Below are 19,012 nucleotides of genomic sequence, written 5' to 3' on the forward strand. Positions count from 1 at the left end.
TCTGGTCATCATTACCACCCAGAGAAAAAAATGCTGAAATTACTTCCAAAGAGAGAATGAGAAGTTTTTACATTGACTTCCATAAAAGGTTGAGAAGGTTTTTATCATCTTCCTGAAAAGTCACCCAGGTAGAGATGCAAGTTTTATACAAGAGATACAGTTTTTGCATGATAGCAACACAATATAAGAGTGAAGAACCATTTGAACCCTTTTTAAAGCCACCATATTATGTAATGTAAAGATTCCATACGGTATAAAGGATGATCCTAGAGTCGCACATCCAAACCAGGAACTTTTATTGTGTGAGTGTAACAGCAGATAAAAACTGCCACATGCTTAATGTACTAAAATATCTCAGTACATTGAATTAAAAATACACTAATGCATACATTTAAGGGTATCACATCACACTGTTCCACAGAAATCCTTGACACTTGATGATAACACTGCTAAAAACGTGTGATTATGTTGTGAGAACATTGTCTGCATTGTCTGGTCTTTCATCTGAAGAAAGCTTTCCTTTCTTGGTGTAGTGTGACCCCCAGTGGTCTCTTCCTGGAACAGTCAAACAGGCCATAAGCCCAGCAAGATCTTCACTCAGTCATGGTCACAAATGAGCATGTTGATATAACTGGAATAAAGTGGGTCCTTGCATGATCCAAACATTTTGTTTTGAGGAATTTAACACAGGATGAAAACCGAAGCAAATGTATACAACTACAATACAACAAACAATTCAAAGGAGCCAGCCTGAGTGCGTTCAACAGGGAGCAATGTAACAGATAAAAGGAATTAATTTGACCGAATATCAGATTAAAGTATAAAACGGTGTTCTGGGCTATGAATTTTAAGCTTATTGTGGTTATGGAAGAACATTTACAAACAAAATATAGAAAACAATAGGTGCTCTAAAAAAAAGACGATGTAATTTCGGACTGATTTTTGTAACAAGCTCATGTCAGATGCTTCAATTAAGTATAGAGAAGTACTTTTACACAAACAATGTGATGCAGAGGAAGCCTGTTCTCTAAATTAACTGTATCCCTAGGCCATAAAAGGATTATCAATAGTGAATCCTCCAGGACCATGTAACATGTGACCTGTAACAGGCTGTAAGTTTAATCACTTTCTGAAAAACCTGACATAAATCTGCACAGCACAGCGACGTGTCTTCAGTCCTGTCCGACAATCATACTGCTGTACATCTTCTGCTGCTCTTCTTTATATGACATCTTAACTTTCTCTCTCTTTAAGCCCCCATCCCTGCAATACAAAACAAAAAAAAAACAAAAAACAAAAATGCATGTTTTGCTAAAACAGACAGGACAACAAGATAACCCATTAACTCATAGATGTTATCACATGTGTTAAACAAAACATAATGTGATTTCTCAGTCATGGAAAATAAATGGGATGGGGATCATTAAGACAAGTGGAGAAACTGTATGTCTGAACTGAATTTGAAGTTGATGAAAAGTTATAGGATTTTACACAACTTCCGAATATGACAACATACATACAATGAGTGTATTAAAAACCTTTCAGTATAAACATATCATAGTCACTGGATATACAACTGAATGTACATCCAGTACAATACCAAATCATGTCAATAAGATCAGAGCAAATAACACCTAATATAGAAGACTGGTGCAAGAAGGTAAATGTTGAAAAAAGTTGCCAACACAGGTAAACCTTTGATTATTAACAAAAACTAATTGCCAGTATGTGTGAGGCACATGTGTTAAGCAGTGTCCTATTAATCAATGACGATATCTGTAAAATGAGCAGTGACATGCGTGTTGATTTCACATTAAACACTGTAGAAATGACGAAATGTTCATGTGACAGTGCAACAGTACAAACTTCAGTAAGTAGGGCATCAGTAGCTGAAACATGCAATCTCAGTGAATCAATATCTTAATCTTTCCAGCACTTCACTAATATTTCCAGGACATTGCACTCTAGCAAATTTCTCATCTTCCAGGTCTGGAATGAATTGTCATGACTGGAAAAAATGTCTCTAAATTTTCAGACAATTGTTCTTAACAAAACAAACAAACAAACGGAAAGGTGATTACATTTGATTATGTATCTGATTATACATTTATTTTATTTAGAAAGAGCAGAATATATCTAGGTGATGCTGAGCTACTGCACTACAATTTCATTCATTTTACTGTATTTGCATGTCTGTAGTGCTAATCCAGGTGAATTCAACCCTAATTTCCAACTCCAGTGTCAGCATCAACAGGCATATACTAGTACTGGTAAATACTGGCATACATATTATTTACTCAAACATAAAGTTGTTACAAAGGGGTTTTTGAGCAGTACCACAGAAGAACCACTTTTGGTTTCATGTTTCATGTTAACATGTTTGTAATAGAGATCATTTAAATGGTTTAAAGAACTTTCTCTTTAAGTTATGATTCTTTGTTTTTAAGAATGTAGTAAGCAAAGTGCATAGTCTTTGTACATCTGACAAACTAAAACAAACTAGCTATTGATACAGCATGTACATCAAACACAAATGCAATTTGTTGCATACACAGCCTAACCTGGCCATGTTGGCAGTTGTTTTACATGTATTTTGTTTGCAAACAGTGGAACTGCTGATTACTAATTGTTTTGAATTTTTTTTAAAACATCTTCCAGATTCATCTGCATCTAGAGTCTTCTTTTTGAAGGCCTCAGAAAGTTCTTTGGATCTGGCCATGATCTCAACAATTAAGAGCCAACCAAACTTAATGCCTTAGCCTTAATTAAGACATGTTTGATGGTCCTATTTTTTGCCATTCTAGTAAAAATTGTGAGGCAGTGGATTTTTATTATAATTGTAGTTTTATTAAGAATTATGTTACCTGTTTCTCTTAAAATTTCACATGCCTGTGTGTGTGAAAACTCACCAGAACAAATCCACCAGTCCTCCCTGCCGTGCTATGGCTGATTTGACTCTGTTGGCAAAATGGACAGCATCCTCTCCATCCTAACAAAAAATCCCAACAAAGAGCCACTTAAAGCCAAACATAAGCTATATTATGGGAAGAGAATTGTATCACTAGTCTATTTTACCTGAAGAGTCATAGGGGGAAGGTACCACACATTACACACTATGGCCCAGCTGGTCATCATCCTGAGGAGGTAGCTCACCATGTTGTACTTGCCGCTGTTCCAGAACGCATCTCCGAACTGTGGGTCATACTAAGAGAGGAAGACAACAGAAGTCACCCCACCAGCCTGACTGTATTCGGAATGCTTAATATACCAATTTAAAGTCAAAATATGACAAAATACCTTTATTGCTACTGGGTATATTGTCCCTCCTATCTCAAAGCTTCCCTTTTTGAACATCATAACGGATGTGTTATTGATGCAAGTTCCTGTCATGAGAGATTAGAGAAGTCTAACTTATGAGTACAAAATTTACAGCCTGCCATCTGCATTACATCACCAATGCACTTATACCCTCTCCACTCTGCAGTTCTTCGGTGCAAGCAATTTATTCTGTTTCACCCTATGACACCGACTAGTAATGTATTATGCATTAGAGTGGTATACCACTCATTCCAGCCAAATTAACACTTTAAGGACAGTCATATGGTTAAAACATTCAAGGCAACCTGCTGCACAAGGAGGAGCTTGAAGTTCAACTGCAGTAGAGAGCTATTACGGAGCTGTGCCTCACTATCCACAACCTTTAACCGAGCACTGAGCAATTAAGTAGTTCAGGGCAGTGGTGGATTTAGGTATGGGCTATGGGTGTTAGCCTCACCTTACAATCATGTCTGGAGTCTGTTAACGATACCTGGCCATGTGCTCGCCCATGTGTTTTTGGTCTCCTCCTTGTTTCCCTCCTACTCTGTACTATATATTTAGGTTTTCTCAGTATCTAGCCCAGCCCATCTTGTTATTGATTCGGTCAGTCCTTGTCGAGTTTTGTGTGTATGCTAATGTGCCTGTTTTTACGATATCCCCACACCTTTACGGATGTATTTACTATCATGCTGGGTTGTTGACTTGTGTTTTAGACCCCAGTGTTTTGGTGTTGGTGTTATACTCCTTGTTTTGTTTGTTACAAAAAAGTAAGTCTTTCATTTACATTCATCACAATCCACAACACCTTGTACAAAAGTAATGCAATTAGCATTAGCACTTTCTTCTTTTTTTTGGGAGGGGGCAGAGGGTGCTGAGGAGGGGGTTTGCCCAGGGTACCATAGAAGCTACAATCGCCACTGGTTAAGAGGGAGTATTAAGAGCACATGTGTTAAACAGGTTTAACCTGAACATAAAAATCATTGCACAAGTGTTGGTTATTTGATTGCAGCATTAAGCAGTTTTTTACACCAGATGCAGCACGGCATGTCACATCAGACATGGCATGTCACATCAGACACTAGAGGGTCAAGCGGTTTCTGTTTAGCTCATAGTAATCTACATGTCTTTATGGATTGTTTAGCGCTTAACCATTGTTTTAGGTTGTAGAATATAAATAAAAATTACTATATATATGAATAATTCATATGGTTGCCATGAAATACTGCATTTTGTATTGTTTCACTTGCAGCATGTCAAAAATATTTGCAGACAATGCCGATGCAGTGCTGCCCAACACATGTGTCCACTGTAAAAGACTGTACTGCTCTTGGCGTGATGTGAAATGGACTTCAGTAGTGTAACAGAGTTTGCTTAATGGAGGCCTGTGGGCTGCTGTTTTTGTACCATGTTAGCACACATTTCACAACATTCCACCAACATCATTGTAACACACTGTGTGAAAACTGGAAAACAAACAAGCTGGTGATTTACACTGTTTTACATTCTGTGATGCATTCAGTGCAACACCTGCTGCAGTATAATAAGTATGACATACCTGTTTATGTGCAATAATGAATTAATGGTATTCCCTAATAATCTTATCTTGCAATATTAACATCATATTGTGCTGATATGCCTCATGCAAACACACAGTTAACTAACAGAAGACATCATTTGAAATAAGCAAAAACCCAAAGGCACATAAAGCTCTTACCCTCTGGGAAGATAAGAATTGGTTGCTTGGTTTTATCTGCAATGTGATCTCTCAGCCTGTGACACAGAAAAGAAAACAAGTTCTCCATGCAGCTCATCTCACACCTGCATGTTTCATACCACACCAAGTTTTTTTTGTTGAGTGTGTTCTTATGTGCTTTGTCACCTTTTGGCCACTGCATGGCGATCTTTCATCTCCGACCTTTCAAACCACACATGGGGACAGGATCGCACCATTGACCTCTGGATGACTCCCATCAGGCCTCCATGAATCTGACCCACCTATGGAGATAGGAGACAACCAAGTCCTTTCTTGTTTAGCAGGTTACACACGTTACACACGTGTTCAACACATTACATATATAAAAGACATGTATGGTTTGTGTCTGAATCTGTTGAATCTACTTATCTAGGTTTCTGATTTTTCGACTGATTTGTTGTACAACATTTCTAAGATACAAGCTGACAAGTGCAGTGGAGGAAAGCATGATATTTGCAAAGTAAAGCCACAGTGACACTCATCTGTAAACTCACAGAAAAAACAACTATGATTGGTCAGGATGCTCACAGTAAAAACATGAACTTTTTATAATAAAAAAAAAATCAAAAACAAACAAGAACCGGTAGTGCCATAGATATGAAGCACCAGAAGCTAGACGAGTACTAACAACGCCCCCTTGTAAAGATTATTTAGACTGCTAAACATGAGTGAGTAAGTGAGTGATCGAGTGAGTGAATCAGGTACATGAGGTGTTTCACATTTTAAAAAGTTCCAAATTTCACTTGCTTTCCACTTTATTAAATAACTTTCGTAAATAATGACTCATTAAAACCATTTGAGTTGTACCAACTTTTCTTATGGCTTTTCAAAGACACTTAGATGTATGTTTGAGTTGGAAATGGGCTGATACTGATACACAGCCAATCAATCCTTCAATTTCTAGTCATATGGCTTTCTTTAAGCCCAATGCTTACATACAGTAACAGGTCACGTGACACACAAATGTTTTGTCTGTATATTTTCACAGGAAATCGTAGGGAATTATTAATGTAAAAGTTACAGTAACAGCAAAACTGTATTCTACACACTATAGTTATAGTTCACATGTACCAAACTGTGGGGGGCGATCTGTACAGATCAAGTATATCAACTATAGTGCATTACACCACTAGCTACTAAATGCATGTCTAGAAATGTCTCTCAATAAACTCAAAACACATCCAGATTCTCACTTGTTGTAGGCAAGGTGCCAATAGGTCCATGGTTATCCATGGTTATCTTATACTCTAGTCCTATTCTATTTAAAATACCTCTTTACAGGGACTAGACAATTGTGTGCATTTGCACATCTGTGTCAGCAATAGGTGCAATTTAAAGTATTTGAATGCATATAGTGTTTATTATGCATTGCTGTCTCCCCCTACTGGGCCTGGGCTTGGCCATGTGCTTCGGTTTGTTTTCGTCAGGCTTTTCCCAGGCTCCACTCCAAACACCTGATGCCTATCTGAGAGTCATTAGGACACACTTAAAACCACCCTGTTCTGTCTATAGATTTGCAAATCTTTGTGTATGTTGCATTGTCTGCCTGTGATGTACCTGTCTGCTTGTGCTTTGACCCCTGCCTGCCTCACCTCCATTATTACAATAACATCTTAAATTCTGTCTAATCTAATATAATGTTATCCAATCTAAAATAATTTGAATTTATCACAGAAAACAATTTATTGAATATATATGTTTAAGAAACTTAGAACTTCTTGTTGCTCTGGCTTTTTAAGTATATCTAGTCAAAAAACTTGATATAATGATAATTAAACTGTATTCTTAACAGTGCTGTGATTTCCACAATGCAGCTATTTTTGCGATATGTGTTACAACTTTTCTGTGAATATTGTGAAAAAATCTATTAGAAAGTCCTAGTCTTTTTCATCTGACAGCAACTGATATGTTAAAGATAGAAGCGATTAATTAACATGAAAGAAAAATGAAGAAAATGATTCACACTTACCATGGCATAACATCCATCATTTGCCAAAATTACAACGTCTATTGGAGAAGTGTGGTTTGCAACGCAAATCCCCCCTTTCTTCGGACGGTTTTCTCTGCAAATAATAATATAACTATAAACTACATATTTTTAAAATATAAAAAATAAATAGAGATGCCATTTAGTTTTGCTATGCATGAACATATGCAGGAACATATAGGAATAAAGGCGTCGGGGGATGAGGAAGTCAAAGAAATTACCCACTTGCTGTGGTAGCGGATTCTGGCTGACAGGCCTCTAGCACAGATCCTGTAGCACGTAATATGTATCAGATCACTGATCCAGTCCTTCACACTGACAGAGACAAAGGTACAAAGTTTCAGCACATAATGTTTTACTTCTAACTTCATTTGTACTTCACAAAAACAACATGACAAAAAAAGGAAGCTTTGAGAAAACACAGTTAATGTGTAATCACTTGTTAGTCATTGGTTTGACACTATGCTCTAGGAACCTAAGACTTTAAGCCTTATTTTAACTTAAAAAACAAGAATATTACTTGCTGTTGGGAAGCAGGCCCACAAGAGTGGTGCCTATCACCAGCCAGCTCAGTCCAATAGCAGCCAGGGTGACCCTATCATAAAGGAGCAACAGAAAATGTGTACATATAAGCACTACATGGAAAACACATCAGCATCAGTCAAATACATATAATGTATACTTTAGGACTTTATCGGTTTACATATCCACTTACCAAATAGGAGCACTTTGTAGTTCTATTATTACACTGATGTGGTGGTGACGTTAGTGTGTTGTGCTAAACTAGGGGATTTTAAACACCTCATCGTCACTATGGGACTGAAAATAGTCCACCAACCAGGAATATTCAGCAAAGAGGACTAGAGGATGACCAACACAAACAGGTGCAGCGACAGATGAGCTTCTGCCTCTGACTTTACCTTTACAAGGTGGACCAACTAGGTAGAATTGTCTAATAGAGTGGACAGTGACTCACAGCAGCACTGCTGTGTCTGGTCCACTTGAACCAGTGCAACACACACCAACACACTGCTGTAGTGGCGTAGTACAGTTCATTCTACAAGGGGTGGTCATAATATTCTGATATGTCTATGTCAGTGTGTGCGTGTGTGTGTGTGTGTGTGTGTGTGTGTGTGTGTGTGTGTGTGTGTATATATACTAATGAATATGGCCTAGCATACTTACATTACTGCATTAAATGATGGCCCTCTGATGGCAAGCTTACCTGAGTGGTAAGAGGATACAGTAGCGTATGAACACGCCCAGGCCCCATATGATGGTCACTCGTACACTGATGTACTGGAAGTTGTTGTTAGAGCGTGTCAGAAGGTTCCAGGAGGCCAACTCTTCAGATGTGAAGCGCTGAGTGACCTGGTCCTCTACAATGCTCTCAATGCCCTTCTTGCAGAAATAAAAGGCATCACACAGCGTAAAATCTCCCCCTGCTAGAGATTTTGGATGAGATCGACGCAGTTCCCCAATCTCTTCTTCCATGGAGCCATCGTTTTTCTCAATTATTCCTGAAATGACAGGTCATCTTCAGACTCTCGGCTCAGCTCAGTTGCAGTGTTCTTAATGAGCTACCAGGAATACCTCTCTAAAATGATCGATATTGGTCAGGCTTTCTCACTATTTCACTTTAAATGACTATATTGCAGTGTCTTGTGTGCTGAATGTAATTATGTAGAAATGTGCATGTTACTTTTGTGTCATCTATGTGGAATATTTGGTTTGGAGTGTTATGCAATCCCTTTTTGATGATTCCTTCCTTCTCAAGAAAGCTATATGCAGTTATATACTCAGAACAAGCCTTAACAACTGCAATAATAATATTTGTTTAATGAGATTAAATAAAGGGTGAAGATACTGTATTTAAGAGCAGTTCTTTTTAAAGAACATCATCATAAAGAACATCAAATAAGATCATATGAAAGCATTGGAAAATATTAATCTAAACTTTATAAACGGTTTTTATAGTTTATTTAAAGTTTATAAATATTTTGGAGGTGTCGATTTAGGAAACCTAATGCTTCCCATGTTGTGTTCTTCACCATATTTTGCATAAATAAATGATCTGGAGAGATGATCTATGCCATGTCTCAAACTGGTTAAAGTTCAAATGTAATTGCCAGCTGTCCAACTGAAATTATGAAATCTAACCTACTGCAAAGTCCAATAAACTAGTTAGTGTTCACTATTGACAATGGATGATATTTTAAGAAATTAAAATATAATATAGTGTATAAAGAATTATATAATGTAGCAAAACAGGATGTCTGTGACTTCAACCACAATGGCAGGCATTGAAAAAGCAAGACCAGCTTTTGAGATGTTTTAGAGATAACAGTATGTGAAACAAGCCTCATGCTTTTTAGTCATCTAAACATGTCTTTACAGGTGCGATTCCTGTGAATCAGTCTGGACTGCTACAGTTATTAAATCCTCTCTATAAATCAAGGTTGTTTTTGTAAGTGTTATCATTAATAATAATTTGTTAAATTACATGTGTCCTGTACACAATACTGTCGGTTCATAGCTTCGGTATGCCATGCAGACACAGTGCCAGTGTGAATCCACTCACCATTGGGCAGATGAGCGGGGAGTGTGTCCTGCTCCTTCTGTCCCCTCTGGATCCTCAGAGTGGCCCACTGCCCGCAGAACAAGGTTATTTTTGGCTGACCTTTATTACACTGCCTTACACATTTGACATAATACATCTTACATTGCTCATGTTCTCTAAACATGTCTGAGAGCACAAATCTGAAGATGCTTTTTAATTAATTAATTAATCAAACCAGATGGCTAAAAGTCAGATGGCTAAAAGTCAGATGGTCATACAGGACATCCAGTATGAAACAAATGGTGTCAGTTTTCCTCATCACACTATGTTTATGATGGACATGAATGGATTAAGGTTCATTTTCCAGGAGTTTTTAATGAATTATTCAACGAATATGTAAGCTGTAGCTATATGCCGTGAGGTGAGAACCTGGTGTGAGGGTTTCCTTGTAGTGTTTACCTCCAGAGTTTTGACCAGGACCTTAATGTAGAGGTCTGTGAAGCCCAGTGACACCCCAAACATGGCAGGGAGCACAATCAGCCCCAGCACCACACACAACCACACCTCGAAGACCACCACCACTAAGTCCCAACTGGAGTCCTCCATTTCTTCAAGCGGAGCTTAATGTTATCAAGGCATCTGCAAGAGGGAATCGTGGGAAACTACATTACACAACTGTCTTAAGCTCCAGCTCGTTGTGCTGTCGTGGCGTGAGTGGACTGTAGGTTTCATGAGTTCAGCCCAAATTCAGCCTGAACCACAACGCTTCGACAGTGCCTAGGGAACTTAAAGGCAGTTAGATAACTAGTTACTTCTGCTCCTCCACGACTGCTTAAGCTGCTTTACACGAAAGCAGCTGTACAGTAACCGTGTACTAACCCCAACAACAGTAAGTCACAGTCTCTCCTTCACAAGCTGATCAAAATCACCTACCGTGGTGGCTTTCATTCTTCACTCCCAGATGTCTGAGACTGATGTTACCAACTTTTAAGATCCAAACTCATTTTCTCCAGAGTATCTTTCGTGTACTGAACACAAAGTTCAACTGGAATTTCAAAACTCGGTGAAAATGACGGAACAGCGCCCCCCGCTGCCGAAAGGCGGAACTTCAGCAGAAACGTTATGAATCTTTTTGCCCCCAAAATGTGCTTTCGAGCGACCCGTTGAACAACCGGTTGTATCTCCCGTCATTATATATGCGCCTAACTGGGAAAATCCTGGTTTATAAACTCTCTCACACACACACACACACACACACACACACACACACACACACTTCACATGTGATCATATGCTTCCCATGAGTTCACAACTAAACACATGAAGCATAATGTGAATACTGTGTGGTCACATGTAACCACAGCTGGCAAACGCAGGTCCAGAAAGTCAGAAATCCGCTCCAGGATTTCGTTCCAGCTGCCCAGGCGGCGCTGCTGCAGCCGAGCTACCCCAGCAGCTGGAACAAAATCCCGGAGCGGATTTCTGACTTTCTGGACCTGCGTGTACAAAAAAGCGTGATATCTCCGGCGCATGTGTGGTATTGTGTGACTTTTATGTGATCACAAGTATAAATGACCATGAATTTGCATAAATGAATAAAAAGGAAAAAAGGAATATATCTTATATATATATATATATATATATATATATAAAAAGGAATCTGTGATTTTTGCAAATGCTTTAACATACATTTTTTTTTCATCGCGATTGTTTTATTCATATATATTTGCTGGATCAGTAGTAATGCTTAATAATTACTGTAATTAAATTCCATTTCCATTAACTTACATTGCAATTACACGGTATCTGTCCTTAAAGTTACATTTTGGGTATGCATGTCTTTTGCATAGCGACTATATATATATATATATGAAACTGTATATTTCCCGTGTAAATGTGTGAAAAACACATAAAGGGCCTAATACCCCATGTGAAACCCACAGATCACTGGTTATTTCATCTACTTGCGTCAGAAATCGACCTGGCAAATGCTGCCTATTTCTCAAGCCATAATCAAGGGCAAATCCGTTCTTTCGAGTATTAGTGTTTCATTTTAAACCCAAGGGATCCCAAAACGAGATGAATAGGCCCTAACAAACTGACCTGCAGTGATTCTATGACTTTCAGTCCTTATCAACAAGTTTCTGTTCCTGTATTTAAACCTATGTCATTATTTCAGACTCTAGACACATACGTGACAATGATTGGGCACTAAAGGACCCATATCACCCACTGAAACCTTGAGACTTTTCTTTTGCATGAAAAAAAAAAAAAAAAAAAAAAAAAGAGAGAGAGAGAGAGAGAGAGAGAGAGAGAGAGAGAGAGAGAGATCAATGTTTTTTTTTTGTTTTTTTTTTGGACATTTACATTTATTCTCATCTATTGAACCTATAACCCACCTGTTCATTAAAATGATATATACCTCAATTTAGAGGGGATGCTTTAATTAACTAAAGGAAACAAATTATGGGAACATTTATTTAGTTTGCACACGTATTTATGTTGTATTAAATCAAATTTAAAAAAAAATATCTAAATTATTAGCTTGTTATACTTTAGGAGATCCGTACATTGATCTGACCATCTGATCCATTCATCATGATATTGCGATTTCTGCTGGTTTTCTGCTGGTTTTGCGTGACATCCACGCTATAGCTGCTCTCCCCTGGATGGTAACAGTTATTCCACCGCGCCAGGGGGCGACATACCGCCCCAGCTCTCAACCCACAAGCCTGATCATAGAGGGAATGGTCAGAAAAGTTTGCAGGGTACTAGCTAGCGGTTAGCCTGCCGCCTGGATAGCCTCTGCATATAACGCATCTTATGAGCCTCTGGCAAGTTATTGCCAATAAAGTGGCATCAGGGTACGAACAATGAGAGCTGCTTAGTGGAGCAGAATTACACTCGGCGGTATGGAGGAGTACAGCACCACTGTTCGTGTGTCTGGCTTCGTGCTGGGTTCATTAATGTTTCAGCACTTGAACAGTGACTCTGATGCTGTAAGTACTTTCACCACATAGTCGACTGCATTGTCAGTGGCCTCCTGCCTTTCTTATAGTTGCCAGATGTATCTAGTAAGAGTTTAGGTGCATTGCTACATGACTGACTCCAGTATTGTCTCCTTCCAGCTCAGCCTTTATTTAACCTCATGTTTTTTCTGTTGTGTTGAAGTTAGTAAGTCTTGTGTTTTACACAACTGTTTTCCAACCTCGTCTATTTGCCAATTACAGCTAAATAGATCGCATTTTGTCTGGCTATTAATAATCAATTCTGGTTGCCAGTCTTGTATTACACCCAGTCTTGAGTTAGAGGGCTGATCTTAGTGACAATTCCTCTGTATTTTGACAGCCCATGATGAGGGAAACTGATTCGAGATCAGCCCTCCTACTCCTGAGGTGGTTTGTGAACAGCCCCAGTTAATAACTTCAGCAGTGGGTGTGCCAGCCTGTTATAGGCTGATCTGTAAATGCACTGGTTTTTGTGAATCCACAATAGCCCTTATTTGATGGGCTGATTTTGCTGCACAGTTGATGTACTGACTGGGGAGGGCAGACAGTTTGGCATTGTGTGATATTTACTCTTTATCCTTTGACCTCTGCTTGTGAATTAGGAGGGCCTCTTCATAGGGGAAAGTGTAGGAGAGGAGAAGAGCAAAATTACAGACTCCCAGACGGATCACATACAGTTTGTGCACACGATAAGTAAGAACCATTTCACCATTATGTCCCATATAGAACTTAAACGGTGCTGTTATGTACCTAAGTATCTTCAGTAAATTCATCTGATTTCTAAGGACCATACTGTCTTTTTCTCCCCCCAGATATTCAAAAGCATGTTACTTGCAGACGGATTCACAGGTATGTGGACTGTTTCTAACACATTTGTTTTTTTTACTTTATTGCGTTTGCATCTGCAGGTTTCCAAAAGTCTGATATGTATTTTCTGTAATCCTTTGTTAGTTTCTACAATAATGCTTGTGAAGTAGACCCGGAGAAGATTAGAGAAATCGTGTCCAATTTTAAAGAGGTACTATAATTGTTTTTTCATAAAAAGTCATATTTGTAGATGAATACACGTGACAAAACATGCATATAATATCTTTTTATTATTAAAACCATTCCCCTCTTTTTAATAAAGGAGAATGTGATTGGATGGTATCGACAGCGGAGAAACACAAGCCAGCAAATGACCTTAAAAGAACAGCTGGTACACCAGAATTTGAGAAGGCTTCTACCGCATCAAGAGCTTATTTTCTTGCTGCTGACACCCTCAGATGCTACATCATCAGGCTCCACTCATCGTCTTGAATACACAGCCTTTCTATGGAATGGCAGGTGAGGATGAATCGGTGCTCATCTTCCTAATACACAAGGCTGAAGTGCATGCACAGCCGTACTATTTCTGTAACAACTCCTTTTTGTTTTTATTTTAGCCAGTACAGTAGCATCCCTGTCTCAATAGGCAACTTGGGTATGCTGGACCAGCAGGACTACTGGAGAGTCTCGGCTACATGTCCGGCTTTGAGTCGCTGTCAAGCTGTAAAAAAACACAAGTACTTGACCCTCCCGTAGAAGTATACTGTAGCTCATATCTCTTACTCTGAGGACCATCCGTTGATGTGGTATTTCTTTTGTACCTAGGACCAAATTCTTTTGTTCAGAAGATGATCTCAGGGAGGTGGAGAAAGTCAACAACATGAACGATGCCTTGTTAGATGAAATGAAGGTAAGACATGAGGTCATGATCTTAAAACAGTGAATGGATCTTTTCTGCAGTCTAAACCCCACTGTGTTCTGCCTTTGCTTGCAGATTGTATGTGAGAAGGTGGAGAAGAGCGAGCGCTTGGTGGAGGCTCTTCAAGCAGATATCACTGAGCTCAAAGAGGCCATCATCAAGCAGAAAAAGCAGAAAGAGTGTGAAAGTAAGAAATCACTTCAGTGTCTGCATTTGTACAAGGTTTTATGGCCAAATTCAATGAATTATTAAAACTCTGTGTATTTTATTTCAGCCACAGAAAGATCCGCTCTAAAAGAACCAAAGGAGAACGTTCTGCTGTGTGCAGCCCTAAAAGCACTGTTCCCAAACACGCCATCGCTACGGACACAAACGCTAACAGTTCAGGGCTTTCCAGTACTAGAGGTGTGCTGCAGCACAGACCATGGCATTGACATCCCCACCAGGCTGCCTCTGGTCCTGGAGTACAAACATGGCATGAGGAAGAGGAAGGTCAGCAGAGGCTGCAGATTAAACGAGAAATCCCAGGCCACAGGTATCTTGCTTAGACGCAAAAGGAAGAAGAACACCACAGAAACGAGTGAATCTTTGTCAGAAAGTGGATCAGATACAGAGGTGGAGATGACCAACCTAAATGACAGTAATTCTCCGGTTTTTTAAATACGAATACTTTTTGTCGTGTCTTAAATGTCAGTGAAACTTTATTACGCTGTTTGACAGCAGCATGCATGTTGTGGGGATGCATTACTGTAATAAGTTCGTTTGTTGTCGCAGGGTGTATTTTTAAATATCAGCTTTGATGGGATTGTTGTTAAAGGCACATATCAGATATGTACCAGGTATGCAAGAGGAATCTAGGAGCTCCTATTTAAGCAAATACTTTTAAAAGTTTTGCCTTCAGTTTCCACTGAACTTCAGTTCAATAAATTGAATGTAAATCTTCCATATTTTAGGTTTTATGGAAATGTAACCATGTTCCAGTGTTGAAGTTCTAAATAAAATGTCATGTTTCATTTTTACAGTGTAGGGGAGAGTGGAATAAGATGAGCTGTTTTTTTTTTAATTATTTTTTAAGATATATTTAGAGAAATATGAGACAAATAAAACTAATGCATACAACACAGGTTCAGGATGCATGGGATGCATGGACCCTTAGCGGTGTACCTAATTCAGACAGACAACAAAATATGGGGGCCCAAAAAAGTGGATTTTTTACGTATAAAAGCCTTTGTTGGTGATGCGTTGCTCAGGTGTGGTTTTGGCCCATTCTTCCACACAAACACTCTTCAAATCCTGAACGTTCTGTGTGCAAGTGCCGTATGCTGAAAAACATCCCCAACATGATGTTCCCACCTCCAAACTTCAGTGTTGACATGGTGATATACATTGCCTTTTGACCTCTCTTTTTAACATGATGTGTATTACGGCATCCAAAGAGTTTAAGTTTGGTCTGACCAGACTATATTGTCCCAGTATTTCACAGACAGTACGCTTGACCATGCTTTTTCTTGAGCAATAGAGTCTTGCAGGGTGAGCGTGCATCACTTGCTGATTCCAGGTCTTTCTACAGCTCTCCACAGGTGGGCTTTGGCTCAACTCTTCTGATAATTATTTTTATTCCTCTGTCTGAAATCTTGCAGAGAGCACCTGGGCGTGGCCGGTTTATGATCATGTTCTTTCCTGTATCATTTCTCATCGTTAAAAATAACTTATACACATCTACGGTTTGATTTCGATGCATGTGGGGATTGGATGAATTGTTACTGACTTGGGGTGAGAATTTCCTATTAACAGCACCTTTAGAAATAGATTTATTTTGGTGATGTGAAAATTGGTGATGTCACTTATTTCACATGCTGTATGTGTAATAATTATTTATATACACACACACCCTCTCTCTCTCTCTCTCTCTCTCTCTCTTTGAGTGGGTAAGATGATGAACCACCTGTTGAACTTCCCAGGGATCTGGCTCATTTTCAGTGGAAATGGGTTTATTCCAGAAACACCACACTTTTGCTCATCCGCTCACATGTTCTTGCAGCTAGTTCATCAACATATCTGAAAATAATAAAAATTCTTAATCTGAGAGAATTTGTTTGTGAAAAAATATGTATATTTGTACTTCTTCCACAATGCTTCTTACTTCTGCAGCAAGACGAGAAAATACACATACAGGTGGGGGTTCACCTTACCCACTGGCTCCTCCTACCCCACTCTCCCCCACAAAGTCAAACATCCTGCTTTAAAAATGTTCAATTCAACAATCAAATTTCAGATTCAAGAAAAAACTAAAAAATTATGGTTAACATGGATTTTATTGTTGATCAAGAAGACAATTTTCATTAGTTTTTTTATTCAAACTCAAGTTAAGGTCGAGCGTTTGATGCGGCAGATGAGGGGATCTTTCATAAACTGTGGATTCTTCAGTGTGACCGACATGAAGCCTGTTGGAGGGACACATAGTTTAATTACTCTGGCAAATGACTGAACATGTACATTTAATAAATGGAAAATCCACAGTGGCTAACACATTATAGTTTTAAAAGAATATTAGGAATGCAGAGTCATCGTTCTTTACACCTCGAATCCAGTTTGCAGTCCTGGATTTTGTTCTAGTTAAGGGAACTGATTGACCACCCAGCATCACCCTTACCCAGGATTACAAAGTCCAGGACTGGGAACTGGATTCAAGGTCTAGATTTGAAGACCTCTGCTTTAAGGTTATATACACTCAGACATCTCAGTTACCCATTGATCGCGCCCTCTTGATGGCTTTTGTGACCTCTTTTTGTTTCCGACCACACAGGCCTGTAATGGTTGCATTTTGTTAGTTATTGCATTCTAAATATTTTACATTTTGAAGTTTCTTTTTTTTATCACTTCATCCTCACCTGTTATATGCCTGCCATATATTCTGCCTGTGTGTGGAGAGATGAACTGTGACAACAACTACAAAAGAAGATAATACGTACAGATGTTATAGGTCAGTTTAAGCCATAGTACGTAACACACTCAAAATAAAAAATTACACTTCATCAAATACTAACCTGGACATTTTTGTAATCTACTGACATGTTGCAGAGAATGCATCTTTTCTGGGGTTGTACGAATGGATTTTCCATTTTGATGGGCTAAAAAAAGACAATTCAACACTCATGTCATACAAACGTACTGAGGCAGCGACAGTACATACGTTCAGAGAGCTGAGTCAGAGGCTTGGAGCCAGAGAAACCCAGTGATATACCAGGCGAGTTCTCCTTTCAGCAAGGAACACGTTCATTGATTACTTACCATATCCTCTATGTTGGCCTCTCGTTGAGCGGTGGCCACACTCCTGAGACACCAGGCTGTACAACAGATGACCGAACAGCGAGAGGGAAATAATTAGGCCCAAGTAATTAAAAAAACTACATGCTTACAGTGATAGAAAACAAAGGCAACTGATCTCGAATGGGGATCTCATGTGTGCTTAAAATCTTCAATGGGTTCATATAATGCGGAAACGGAAACTGAATCTTTCTTTACATAAAGAAGTCTGATATAGTGCCTGATCATTGCTCAATTATTTGGTTCAATCCAGTTCATGCTGTCGCTATGAGAAAAACTAAGATATATATAGTCAGTTATGAACTGACTGTGTTTGTGAGGCACTACACAGAGCATCCAATCAGAACCAGGGCTATTTGCATACATCAGAGTATAGAGAAACAGCCTGCCTGTTTAATTCTGACGGATAAAGAGATACATAAAACCACTCAAATGACAAAAGTCGAGCTTAGATAAATGCAATAAAACAATGTAGCTATAGTTGTAATAGATGTAATATTAGACCATTTAACGTTGCGAGGCTCGTAAAAAGAAGTCATATGCTGTATAAAACACATAACGTAGCACTGTGGTTTACAACACGTATACACAGTTTTAGTTAATTAATCAATCAATCAATTAACTAATTAATTAATTAATAATAATAATCGTCATCATTATCGTCAGGTCTGTGTCTAGCACCACTGTTGGGGTGATGGGCGAGCGAAACACCGCCACTACTACCTACACTCTGGAAAATCAGTAGAAAAAAAATAAATAAAAATAAACCGTGGAGGGCAGAAGGCACCAGGAGCAGTGAAAGCCACTGCCAAGCAAGCAGCTACGTTAAAGGTGTAAGCACTGCTTCCCATGATATACGAAGAGCAAGACAACTAACGGTAGCAAATTCACACGCAAATAAGCACTAATGGTCGTTTACAAATGTAATAAATCACACGGAATACCTGGAATATTGGGCATGACCCCATGCTTAAAAATCGGTAACTGAAACACTCGAAAACTGCTAAGGGCGAACATGTTTCTAGCGGGCCACCATGACAGTCCTCGTTCCCCTGTAAACACGATAAAGCGTATCTGCGCATTCTAGTGCTTTACCGCCATCTACTGGACTGGAGGATGGTTAGTTTGTTGATAATAATAATAATAATAATAATAATAATAATAATACGTAAATAAAGAATTATAATATAAACCATTATGATATTATCTAAACTGACGAGAAGCTTTATTTAACAGTAAATCGTCACGTGGACTTTTATTTTGTTGATAATAATAATAATAATAATAATAATAATAATAAAGAAATAAAAGAAGAAAAAAAAGAAATAAACCT

General features: G+C 38.7%; 3 protein-coding genes across 4 annotated transcripts; 1 reads left to right on the forward strand and 2 right to left on the reverse strand.

Moving 5' to 3' along the window:
- Positions 1-279: 279 nt before the first annotated feature.
- Positions 280-10,652, reverse strand: gpat3 (glycerol-3-phosphate acyltransferase 3). Of its 2 annotated transcripts, XM_072661354.1 has the most exons (13): positions 10,552-10,652; positions 10,078-10,257; positions 9,640-9,706; positions 8,284-8,578; positions 7,579-7,653; positions 7,284-7,373; positions 7,041-7,134; positions 5,198-5,313; positions 5,033-5,088; positions 3,298-3,383; positions 3,076-3,204; positions 2,910-2,989; positions 280-1,263 (listed from the first exon to the last, which is right to left on the reverse strand). In XM_072661354.1, the coding sequence occupies exons 2-13, from the start codon at positions 10,222-10,224 to the stop codon at positions 1,173-1,175; spliced, it is 1,326 nt and encodes a 441-aa protein (XP_072517455.1). In that variant the 5' UTR covers positions 10,225-10,257; positions 10,552-10,652; the 3' UTR covers positions 280-1,172. The 2 variants fall into 2 exon arrangements, with proteins under 2 accessions (XP_072517455.1, XP_072517456.1); XM_072661355.1 differs by lacking the exons at positions 9,640-9,706; positions 10,078-10,257; positions 10,552-10,652 and having other exon boundaries at positions 7,583-7,653; positions 8,284-8,422.
- Positions 10,653-12,367: 1,715 nt separating this feature from the next.
- Positions 12,368-16,581, forward strand: abraxas1 (abraxas 1, BRCA1 A complex subunit). The gene is made up of 9 exons (XM_072661930.1): positions 12,368-12,617; positions 13,229-13,319; positions 13,439-13,475; positions 13,578-13,644; positions 13,756-13,952; positions 14,051-14,170; positions 14,259-14,343; positions 14,428-14,539; positions 14,627-16,581. The coding sequence occupies exons 1-9, from the start codon at positions 12,531-12,533 to the stop codon at positions 15,010-15,012; spliced, it is 1,182 nt and encodes a 393-aa protein (XP_072518031.1). The 5' UTR covers positions 12,368-12,530; the 3' UTR covers positions 15,013-16,581.
- A 67-nt stretch (positions 16,582-16,648) lies between these two features.
- mrps18c (mitochondrial ribosomal protein S18C) lies at positions 16,649-18,744 on the reverse strand. Its single transcript, XM_072662137.1, has 6 exons — positions 18,624-18,744; positions 17,644-17,699; positions 17,400-17,483; positions 17,244-17,301; positions 17,101-17,160; positions 16,649-16,796 (listed from the first exon to the last, which is right to left on the reverse strand). Exons 1-6 carry the CDS (start codon positions 18,694-18,696, stop codon positions 16,714-16,716), a joined length of 414 nt encoding a protein of 137 aa, XP_072518238.1. The 5' UTR covers positions 18,697-18,744; the 3' UTR covers positions 16,649-16,713.
- Between the last annotated feature and the right edge of the window lie 268 nt (positions 18,745-19,012).

This window comes from Salminus brasiliensis, chromosome 18 (genome assembly GCF_030463535.1).
Source record: "Salminus brasiliensis chromosome 18, fSalBra1.hap2, whole genome shotgun sequence".
In the NCBI taxonomy this organism is placed as follows: Eukaryota; Metazoa; Chordata; class Actinopteri; order Characiformes; family Bryconidae; genus Salminus; species Salminus brasiliensis.